Source organism: Pseudoliparis swirei, chromosome 16, assembly GCF_029220125.1.
Source record: "Pseudoliparis swirei isolate HS2019 ecotype Mariana Trench chromosome 16, NWPU_hadal_v1, whole genome shotgun sequence".
Classification (NCBI taxonomy): domain Eukaryota; kingdom Metazoa; phylum Chordata; class Actinopteri; order Perciformes; family Liparidae; genus Pseudoliparis; species Pseudoliparis swirei.
Genome location: NC_079403.1, coordinates 8,767,998 through 8,779,713, shown reverse-complemented (window position 1 = coordinate 8,779,713; position 11,716 = coordinate 8,767,998). Strand labels below are relative to the sequence as shown.

Sequence of the window (11,716 nt, the reverse complement as noted above, 5' to 3'; positions counted from 1 at the left end):
TTTTGTATCATGTTTTTCATCAAAAAGAAATAACTAAAGAAATAACATTACACTGAACAAATAATGGGTTGATGAGAATATTAAGAAATGGAATACATGTTTTGATGCACAAGGATATGAAAATAAAAATATCTGTAAAGCCAAATAATGGCAAAGAGGTTTATTCCAAAAATATATTCATGCACACACTTATATTCATGCATCACCGAGAAGCTGACACCTTTATTAAATAATTAATTGACGAATCAATATTCTTTTGAGCATAATCATATTCCTGTTGGCCAGTGAAAACTGTTCTGCTCAAATGTATCGATTAAGGTTTTTTAATGTCTGTACCTGTCTTTTGTAAGACGTGAAGTGAGAAATAGCGCTTATTCTATTTCTTCCACACACACACACACACACACATATACACACACACACACACACACCAACTAATCAGGTGTTCAGTCACATTTAACAGCATATGCAGCCATCCAAAGTCCAACACATTCGATTGTGGTGATAATTATTGTGCCTCACAGTTTTCTGATCTGTCGTCAACCTCCTGAAGCTCCAGATGTCTCCCCTCTCTGTGAGAAACGCTAAACAAGTGATACAAGCCGGGAGCGTCGCCCTGGCTGTCACTGCTCAGGTGATCTCAGACATCCTCCGTTACCTGGCGAAGGACGGCAGTGTGCCCAACGGTGAGTGACTCCACGTCTACTGGATATTTAAATCATGGAAACGAAGCAGAAGTTTATGTTCAGAGTTTTGTCATCAAGATAATTTGTTGTTTTCTACGTGATGTGTTCTTGTGTGTGTGTTTTCAAAATTAGAAGCCAAATTATAATAAGAGAATTAAACTCAATGTTTTAAAGTGTGTGTGTGTATGTGTGCATGTGTGTCTGTGTGTATGTGTGTGTGTGTTGTCAGGGGCCAGCAGGCGCTCTTGCTTTCCCCCGCACTACTTATTTTTAACTGAGTGTAGATGCTAATGTCACATACTCATCGATCACAATGACGAAATTAAGCAGTTGTTGTGTAATATGTGTGATAAATAACAATTAAAGAGGTTTATTAAGTCAAGAATATTTAATGTAATAAAAAAATGCCAAGTTGTCATGCATGAACACTTCTTTTTGAAAGACCTTTGCCCCTCCAGTCATGTTGGGTTCATTTAGCAAGCTATTGACCTGGATGGAGGCCAATGAAACAAGGCCGTATAAGCACACACACACACACACACAAACACTTCACTATCTAGATTCTAGACTGATAGTCTGTAGCATACAATATGATGGGTTTCGTTTTTCAGTGCTTTAGGAGAGTGTATGTCAAATCTCAACACACTGATATATTATCATAAACATGCCCTACAGCCATAGTGTGTCACTGTGTGGGACGTTCTCATGTATCTTAACCGGGAATCAGTGATTGTTTACTTCTGTCTTGGCCTCCAGCTCTGTTTAAGACCTCATACAGGAATGTGAGTGAGACGTTTCCCCTGGAGGTGACGATGGACTGGTGGTCCAACAGTTACTGGGATATCGTGGACTTGTGGTCTAAGGCGTGGCTCTTGTATGCAGTGGTCAACCTTTCTCAAAGGTAGCATGAGTGGGCTATTTATACAAGAACATATTGTAGTTCACCAGAACTTCTCTTGTATTCCTGTTTTATTTGGCGACACCTGTGCAGTTCAATACTACAGGTCCCAGAATTCTCGGGGCAGCAAACAGCGTTTGATCGTATACGTATATAAATAATAGTAACTGGTGTATCTGTTTACAGTGCAATCAAACAAGCTCATGTTGTGGGCAGGAATACGTAGGCAACTTGAATCCAAGGCGGGAATGGCGGACTCCGCCGCTATAATGAAAAATACTATATAGGAAGATAAATACAGAATGTAAATACATTGAATGTTTTTTGCATAAACGGTTCAGACTCAACCGAATCAACCGCTGGATTTGATTCTATTAAAGCCTCAAAGGTCATAACTTTGAAGTGCTGTCTGTGATCATAGTTCAGTGTTATTGTTCCATCTGCAGACATGACAATGCTCCGGAAATCCACCCCCCAACATTTTATCTGATGTGGACCATGATAAACATTGCAAGGATGTGCAGGTTGCCTCTATGGGAGCGACAGTAAGTAGAGACACTGGTCTTATAATGCCGCTCCTACAACGACATGTAAGAAATGTGTTTGCACAAGCAATAAAAGCTGCTGTTGCTTTCTACAGCGATATATTTGGAGCCGTCATACTTGAGTGGATTCTCCCAGTCCTCAGCTTCTCCATGCTCTACACATCCTACTATAACCTCAACAAGCACACGGCCTGGTTATCCGTTAACAGCCCTCGTGTGGTCTTGTGGACACGTTACCTGGTGAAGACGCTAATTTACTCAAGGACGCGTACCAAATGAAAGCCATGTCAAATTGTCAAATATATTTGGAATATGAAGCATTTCATCACCATTGCTCTTTTTTCCATGTATTTCTACATAAATGGGTCCGTATAATCATTTGAGGCAGACCCAGAATGGTTTGGCCGTGTTTGGCTGGTGGTCTCTCCTGAACGCTGTGGTGGGTTTTGGCATCGTGCTCAAGTACAAAGCCAGTGTGCCGGACCCACTGATGAGCACCATTGTCCTCACCATAATCTCCACGTTCGCTATAATATGGTAAGGCAAAAAGAACTGGAGATTTAAAGGGATGCCAAATACCTAATATAGCCTTTTGTATGTGAAGCAAAATGAAAATTAATTAACTATTTTATTCATTTCAAAGAAATTACTGTAAATGTTGCAGGTTCATCCTACAGAGCTGCCTGCTAGCCAAGTACATGCGCTACACATTCAGCGTTTACGCCATTCTCGTTCTGGGCCTTGGTGCAATGTTCACCAGAAGCTATCGCTACCACGATCTCAGCGAAAACACAGTCTACTGCGGTAAGACGATGTCACTTCATGCACATTCAACAACCAAATCTGTCATTTGTTGTGTGGTTTACTATGTCCCTCACCTTCAGGTTTCCTGATGCTCCTGATGACCGCCATGAGCTTGATCCATGTCATCTCTACATGTTTGCACACGGCTGAATCGAGCAAACCGGTTGCCACAGAGCTCTTGGTGACATCTGAGGGCAGTGGGAAAGTGTGGCACACTGACCTCAGAAGCGACTACGTCAAGAACGACTTCTGCAAAATCTGAGAAAACAATCAAATCAACTTACATCGTGCAAGTGTGCACTTTACAGTAATCACCAACAGGGGGCAGCCTATACTCGCTCCACATGGAGAATATGATGGATCTAACATCGTTCATGCTGCACCAGAAGATGGCATAGTGGTTCAGGCTTGTGGAGAGATATTGATTGAGCATATGATTCAAAACTAAATTTCATCAGTTAACCCTTGTGTTGCCTTCGGGTCAATTTGACCCGATTCAATGTTTCACCCTCCTGTCGCCTTCGGGTCAATATGACCCGATTCAATGTAACCCTCCTGTTACCTTTATATTTACTAACATATTTTACCCTTGAGGTCAATATGACCCCAGCTATTAAAATCTCCAGAAAATTATTAGAATTAATATTGTTTTCCAAGTTTAAGTGTGAGGTACTTTATGTTTGTTTGTTGACTCCCGAAAGAACACCGACATTAAACATTGAATCGGGTCAAATTGACCCGAAGGCGACAGGAGGGTTAAATATTGAATCGGGTCAAAAAAATCAAAAGGATAAAAAAAAAATCAAAAGGATTTGGGGGGTCCAGAGGGGTTCACAGTACTTTTTTTGTTTTTTTAGGTCAAATCTAACATTGTTGTTCAAATAAATAAATAAAATAATGAACATTGAGCTCTAAGTATGAATTGAAACAAGGTTAAAAAAACAAACAATAAACATAATTGCTTGAGTTTTTCATTAACCCCCGACGAGTTCATCAAACCCCTGTCTGCCCTCTCCCACTCCCTGCCCGCATCTCTCGCCTGTGTTTGTGACATGATACAGCAGAGATAATCACACCAAGTGTACAAGTGCCCTCTAGCTGGATGCGGCTTTAAAGAACAGAATATCAAACATGTCCAATGGCTGTGAGCCTTTGATGAGGATGCTGAGCTGAATGGAAACCAACCTCAGATGAAAGCAGCGGAGGGGGAAAAAAATACAACATACAATTAATGTTTCTCTGGATGTACATGGTGACAGCACAGCGCAGTTCTTTTCACTGGGGGAAAATAAAGAAATGTAATGCAACATATTATCATTTCAAACTATTGTAATAAGATGCAGAGACAGGATGTCATTTTTTCTAAATATTTGGATTGAAAACTTATTGACAACAAACTTCCCATATAATGTTGCTTTGTGCTGCGGTTGCTGAAGTGTTATTATGGCGTTTACAGATATTGGATTACAAAAGTGCCCGATGTTGTGGGTGGATATCCGTGACCCGGATGATGAACTCACACTGGCTATTTATTTGACTGCCCCATTTGGGGGAAATTCTACAGATTGTTATTATCTTCATTAGGCTTCATAATACAGAAATGATTTGCTTTCAGGGTCGTCGCAGAAAAAGACTAATGGATCACACAGAAGTGGAAAATCACTAATTTAGTTTTGTGTACATGTTTGAGTCAGTAATTCCACTTCCAGAAGCATTGATTTTGATGCAATATTACACTCTGCAGTACATTTGGAATTACAGAGCTGCCTGCAGATTGTGGCTCAATAAGGAGGGCTTTTCATTAAAGTTTGATTAAAACATATTTTTCCAATTGATAAGTTGATTGGTTTTAAATTTGAAAATGATTATATGTCTTCTGTGAGCTCAGTGAAAGGTTTTGGACATTTTTTTGGAAAGTAATTGATATTTGATTCATTATTTAAAAGCTCAGTGTGTAGGATTGTTAGGGCTTTGTAGCCACAATAATCACCGACAAACTGAGAATCATTGTGTTCAAGTTCGCTTCGGATGGGCCCTACGCATCTACAGGGAACGGGTCCTCTTTACGGATGGCTGCCATGTTGAAGCGTTCTATAATAACCCGAAATGGACAGACAAAACACTGGGTCCAAAGAGGGGCTTTCCCCTTTTGACGGTACCTGAAGGCCACGCTCGTTCTCTGACATGCTTGGAAGGGAGCGGTGAGCAGTGAGGCCTTAAATTGGATACAATCTGCAACCTCACCACTCGATACTACTCAATCTTTTTTGGTCTTTTATTATCATAAGCTCAATATGTTTGATTGTTGGACTGAATTTTCAGAATAAATAAACCGTTTAGGTACATTTTAAGCAAAAGAAGTCAAAGTTTACTGGTTCCGGCTCCTCATATGGGAATATTTCTGTTTTCCTGAATACTGAATATGTTTGGGGTTTGAACCATTTGCAGGACAAAACAAGACATTGTAAGATTTCACCTTTAGGCTCTGGGCCATTATAGTGGGGACTTTTTGTGTTTGCCCTTTTCTAGTTAGTTGCAGCATCACTTTGGAAAGCATCATTGAATTTAAATGGGAGCGGGAGGAATTGGGAGTGTGCACTCACACTCATGTTATTACAGTTTAACTGCTTCATTGGCCCCTCGTGGAGAAAATATAATAACTGTTATTCAGAGTTAAACTCCAGCAGAATGCCACTTCAGTCTCAAATAGTGAGGTACTATTTACACCCCTAGCAATGTAAACATAAGCTGTGATTAAATATAGCTATGGCTGTATCCACTGTTTGCTCAGTGCTAGTACAATGCAGCAGTGAAGCATTCTCAGGCAAGAGCAGAAGATTACAGTCCTCCCATACCATTTACCACCCAGTATCAGATCAAACATTTCATTGGGAACTTAATTTCAACTATTCCCTCCCTGACAAAACAAATAGTTCCATTTATATAGAGACCAACAACTTTAATTTAAAGATGTCCGGTGATAGTGTGTGCTTAAGGGTGACTGCCAAGTCCATTAAATTGCTTCTTGGATGTGACTGTGGTGTTATCACATTTTCCACTAGTGTACTGAGGCCAAATCTTCCCTAGAGTAAAACCCTGTGGGGAGAAGGCAGACGTGAAGGAGGAAACAGAGGTGTTTTACTGTCTGGCGAGATTTAATTGTTTCTATACTCTCCAAAGACCTTTTTCTCCAAAAGAGAAATAACCTAGATATGCAAATGTGCATCAATTAATTAAATTTATATAATTATGCAGAGAAAAGAGATTGGTTTGAGAAACAGAAGTCCTACCTTGTGCCAAGTTATCCTCCCTTCTTAAGCCCCCTCACTCTGCTGGGTACAGCTAAATTAAAATATTGAAGCATGATCTGCAACGCAGATGAGCATCAATTATCTCTGACATTTTTGTGAGTTTTCTTTAGCCTTTTGGAATCAACTAACAGTGAGTTTGTGGAAGTTATAAATACAAATAGGTTTAAACGTAGTGACTAAATCTAAAGCTTCGATCCTTCAACGTGTGCAGCAAGATGCTGATCTATCTAAATGCATGAACATGAGCTCATGACCCCACCTTCCGTGGATTTTAATGCTTTAATTAGAAATACAGCTTAATACTAGCCTTTATGTTTGAGCGTGAGGTTTGAGGTTTTGTTAGAAGTCTCCCTGAGCACAGTTAATGCTTCATCAGCTGCACTGAAGAACTGTTTGATGAGAAGTTATTATAAAACAAATCATTTGTGATCAGAATAGATGATTATTTAATATCGTTGGATCACACATTTACATTTGGAGAAGAAATAAGTAAGCGTCTTCTGAGAAGCACAATAAAATGACATAAAGGGAAGTGGTAATATGTCCATTTTCAAAACGTTTTTAAAATCTGAATTGCCACCAGAATATATGAACCGTCTGATGTTCTAGAACTTTTGTATCATTTTTAATAATACAGTAACTTAATCCACTCAGTTTAAGTTTTACATTCTAGTTTGTAAATGTGTGCATTACACAAAGCATAAAAAAAGAGATTTTAATCCATTTTCAATCGTCATTAAAATGAACTTTTATTACTTTTAAGAAATGTATCTCTTTGGTCATAAGTATTCCAACAGTCGTTATATTTGTTGTGTATACAATAAGTAATAAATTGGCGTTTTTAGGAGTATTGTGGTTTCAGGTGTTTGACAACATTCATTACAAAAATGACAGTATTGCCTTGGACGTAGACCAAGACCGTGATGAACAGTCTTTAAATGAATTTAGAATATTGGTATTAAGTAAGGGTTTAATAGTGTGTTTCCAAAAAGCTGATCGGGCAACAACAACAAGCATCGGCTTGACATAGTGGCTTATATGGGAAGCAAATAAACTTCAACAATCCTCAGTATTACAACTGAGGCACAACTGTGGAAAGACAATTATAATATATGTAAATGCTTTGAATTAATTAATCCCATGACACAGGTACACTAATTAGCTGCTAATCCCTGACTCCTATCGCTCCATATTTAAAACAAACCCACTCAGTCCAGATGTGAGGACAGCAGACACCAAAGAGTGAAATCTGTTGCAATAATTATTACTTTAAATTGATGATTTTTTTTTTAACTGAGAGTTGATATAGTCTTCTAGGACACAAACCAAATAGAAACTTGATGTTAATCAAAATACACAGTCTTTAATTAACAGTTGTAATTAAGGGAATAATTATAGAGAACACATGCGTTAGTGGTCTGTAAATTACTTTTAAAAAAGATAGAAATATAAGTCAGTGTCACATATTTAGAGCTGAACAGCTGACATCTAATTAAATCTGTCACATGTCTACAGATGTTTTGCACATCTTTGACTTCTGCATTAACTGCTTATTATTTATTTAGTAACTTACATCGCTCAATAATTCTTCAACTACACTTGTTTATGTTAATTTGAGCTGGTTCCGTTTGTCTTCCCTGCATTAAATGTGAATTGTGTGCACTAAGTTTGTCAATTGTGTATTGTATAACTGTCGCATCATGTGTCAACACAAATTAACGAAGCCTGTTTACTTTAACTGCCGTTGTACGCGGTGAACAAAGTCATTCCGACTCTAAAATACTTGAGAAAGAACACACACACACACACACACACACACACACACACAGAGGTTTGTGAGCGGCATGTTAACAAGATGCAGAACAACAGTGCCTGTAGACAAATCACTGAAGGTGGCTCGTGCTCGAAATGCTGCAAAATAACATATAGAGTGGGAAATATTGCACAATTGTTTGTGTGTGACTTTATAACAAACTAACAGACCTCAACATTGTTGATAACGTGGAAGCCGCCATGATGATCCAATGCCAATAGGAAAGATAATCTTAATGCCTTCTGTAACTGTGATCCAATTTGTCCCGGTCCAAAGTTAGATATATACTCCTGGCGACTGCACGGTGATACAGAGCCAATAAGAAGTCCAGCAAGCTGATATTAAATCATGGCTGGAGACATTTTTACACACAGAGATGAATCGAATGAGATATAATGTGACATTTAGTAAGCTTTATCGGTTCTACATGGCGGACCTGTGTCCCCCTGTTTCCAGTCTTTGTGTTATGCTAAGCTAACTATCTCCTGGCTTTAGCTTTTTTTCTAACTCTCTGCAAGATGAAGAATCTAAACCTCTCACGTGTTAAAGCATACACACTTGAAGCAGACAGTCTCTTCTCATAAGAGTTAGCTCATCAAAAGATGCTGAGATTATTAAACAGATGGCCATCGGTATGCAGAGCTGGTTGCAGCAGCAGCTTAAAACACAAATCAGGCACTCAAAGGTTCAGATGTGTTATGATGTGAAGAACAGGAAAGCAAGCTGCCCCATAATCCCACCGCATTGACTTTAAATATTTACTGATTTCTTCGCTGAATAAGAAAGTCTGTGGAGAAAATGTGACTATGACTATTAATGCATTGCGATGAGTTTCTATTTAGAAGCCATTCTTACAAAAAAATAATGATTCAAAAGGGCACAATTCAGTCATGTTTACATCCCTAAAGCCAATATATAATATTACTCTCTGGGCAACCCAGAAAAAACCAATGAGAATGACCTCTTACCGAATCGGTGCCCTTTGTATTTGATAATTTTTCTAAATTAAACTGAATTATAGTTTTTTCCAGCAATGTATCTAAAATACATTTAAAATGTATAATAGTCAATTGCAGGCAATTTTTTATTATTATTTTTTTGCATAAAAAATACAAGAAAAGTAGTCACATGACATGTTAAAAGATTAAACTATAGCACATTCACCAAAACTATCTTAGTGTAAAAAACATATCTTCAAAATAATTAAAGTAACATAAATATATGTTGAGGTTGACATTCTCAGTAATACTTACAATATGATCAACAATACAGAGGACAGAGAGAGATTACCCACTATTGGTCTTCCCATGGCCTCCAGGTGTTAGGATCTGGAGTTTGTGTCTCGTTTTTTGTCTTATTTTGAAGTTCTTGTGTCTTCGTTCTCCCTGTGATTGTCTGCCCTGGCCCTGATTGTTTCCTTCTGTGTGATTGCTGGTCCCGCCCTCATTGTGTCCACCTGTGTCTCGTTCCCCGTTGTCCAATCCTCTCACTTTGCCTGTGTTTTTTAACCCTGTTTGTCTCATTCCCGGTGTGGCTTCGTATTGTTTGGTCCGTGTTTTGTCGTGCCTGTCTGGTCTGTGGAATTTGTGGAATTAAATATTAGTTTGTGCAGTAATGTCGGCATTTGGGTCCTCTCTCGCTGCGACAACCGTGACACTCCATGACACCAGGAGGCTCAAATGATGCTACTTCCAGCTGATTGTGTGACTTGTATATTGGCCTAAATTGTGAGAAAGGGAATGTATAAGTTAAGAGGATTGAGAGAAACACTGGGGACAACATTTCCCATGAGAAAATGTATCTAACATCTACATTTAAAATGGTCACACAATAATACAAAACAAATGTTTTGTATCATATTTCATGGTAAGGTGTAGTGTTGTTATAGAGAGGGGAAAGATGACATTATATTTGTCTCAGTTTCTAAGAAGGTTTTACATATTGTATCTTTAAAATGTAATCAAGACAAAGGGCAGGACACTTTTCTTGATGATGAAATGTATTATGCAGATACAATTCATGCATATTTAGCAAGTAATGTCCTGGGGACAGGAAAGGCACAAACTCGGCAGAATGGCCCCAAAACACTCACAATAATCCAACATGAGTATTCACATTTCACCACTTTGCAAATCTACAGCAGGAAGGCTTCAGAATTCACATGCCAAAGAGACGAGAGGCTCGGCGAAAACAAATCAACAGCAGAACGAAGGGAAGTGATAGCAGAAAATTAGCAGCCAGCAGAATATGTGGGCCACAAATAAATTTATCAGAGAGCAATTTAACAACCAACACCATGTGAGGCATTGAAGCAACACAAGCTGCACAGAGCCACACCAGATGGTAGCACCTTGTGAAGCGGAGATAAGCATCTCACCCAAACTGCCACAGCAGAGACAATGAAACGACACTTCCAGCGTTCCATACATGACTTTTCCTTAAAAAGGTCATAATTGGACTGTTACATTATCAGGACTGATTCGAATGCCTCCTGGACGCCTCCCGTGAGAGGTTTTCCAGGCACGTCCAACTGGGGGGAGACCCCGGGGAAGACCCAGGACACGCTGGAGGGATTACATCTCCCGGCTGGCTTGGGAACGCCTCGGGATCCCCCAGAATGAGAGCTGGAAAATGTTGCGGGAGAGAGGGAAGTCTGGGTCAACCTGCTGGGTCTGCTGCCCCCGCGACCCGACCCCGGAATAAGCGGATGAGAATGGATGGATGGATGGATTATCAGTACAACTGCAGAAGCATTAACAACAAGTGTGTGAAGCAGTTTAACAATAGAGTAAGCAGCAGCAGCCAACCAGAGAAAAAGATTCCCCGAACCTGCAGCTGTGGGATAGCTGCCCAGCACCGACTCCCTGCGGAGGTTGGTGGAGACCAAAGCAGAGCTGGGAGGGCAGCGAGTGTTCGACCATCATTCCCAGTGGGGCAGAAACATGAGTCCACATGAACACCGAGGTTGCTCCGCGTCTGCGCGATGTGCAACTGTTGGCTAACCTGTTCATCAGATCCGCTTTATAAATTATCTGTTTGATCATGATGAGGATATTTCAGCCTGAAGTGAATTTGTTATTCGAGTAAAATGCATTTCCACTAAATGCTCAATATGATTTTAAAATGTAAAAAGAAGAATTTTAATGTCAAGGGGAATATTACTGCAGCTGGAGGGAAGTGTAATCTGTTTGCGAGATACAGAATATGTTGAAAAGCACTTTCTATGAGCAGATGCTATTTTGAAATAGTGCTGCAAGCTATGTCAGTGTGGCTTGGTGTTTAATTTAAATGTTATATTAGATTAAATGAGGATCACAATAAAGGAAGGATGAAACCAGATACTTTTCCAGGATCAAAACCTCAGCTCCAGTCTAAAACTTAGAGCTGCAAATGGCTGCACAATTAATACAGATGTAATTTAAATTGCATTATGGACTATTGTAATTGTAATCAAATTGAACTAACACAGGACTCTGAACCAGGAGACGAGTGTTCAAGACCGGTGTTTGTGTCCCAAAGTGTTGTCGAGTTATTTTCAACTGATGTTTAAAATACATGTTTTCCATACATATGTTATGTTGTATACATTTAACTTCATTTACATACTTATTTTAAGTCCAACCAAGATATTTTCTCGAAACCTACGTGGATTAGTTCCC

General features: G+C 39.3%; 1 protein-coding gene across 1 annotated transcript; it reads left to right on the top strand.

Moving 5' to 3' along the window:
- Positions 1-559: 559 nt before the first annotated feature.
- Positions 560-4,200, top strand: LOC130206634 (uncharacterized). Its single transcript, XM_056434688.1, has 7 exons — positions 560-686; positions 1,443-1,587; positions 2,031-2,129; positions 2,225-2,369; positions 2,518-2,666; positions 2,794-2,933; positions 3,014-4,200. The coding sequence occupies exons 1-7, from the start codon at positions 560-562 to the stop codon at positions 3,193-3,195; spliced, it is 987 nt and encodes a 328-aa protein (XP_056290663.1). The 3' UTR covers positions 3,196-4,200.
- Positions 4,201-11,716: the final 7,516 nt, after the last annotated feature.

Coding starts and splice junctions, on each gene's coding strand:
- LOC130206634 (XM_056434688.1), top strand. CDS start 560: ATGTCTCCCCTCTCTGTGAGAAACGCTAAACAAGTGATACAAGCCGGG. Junction 2,667..2,793: donor TCCACGTTCGCTATAATATG/GTAAGGCAAAAA, acceptor TAAATGTTGCAG/GTTCATCCTACAGAGCTGCC. Junction 2,934..3,013: donor CGAAAACACAGTCTACTGCG/GTAAGACGATGT, acceptor CCTCACCTTCAG/GTTTCCTGATGCTCCTGATG.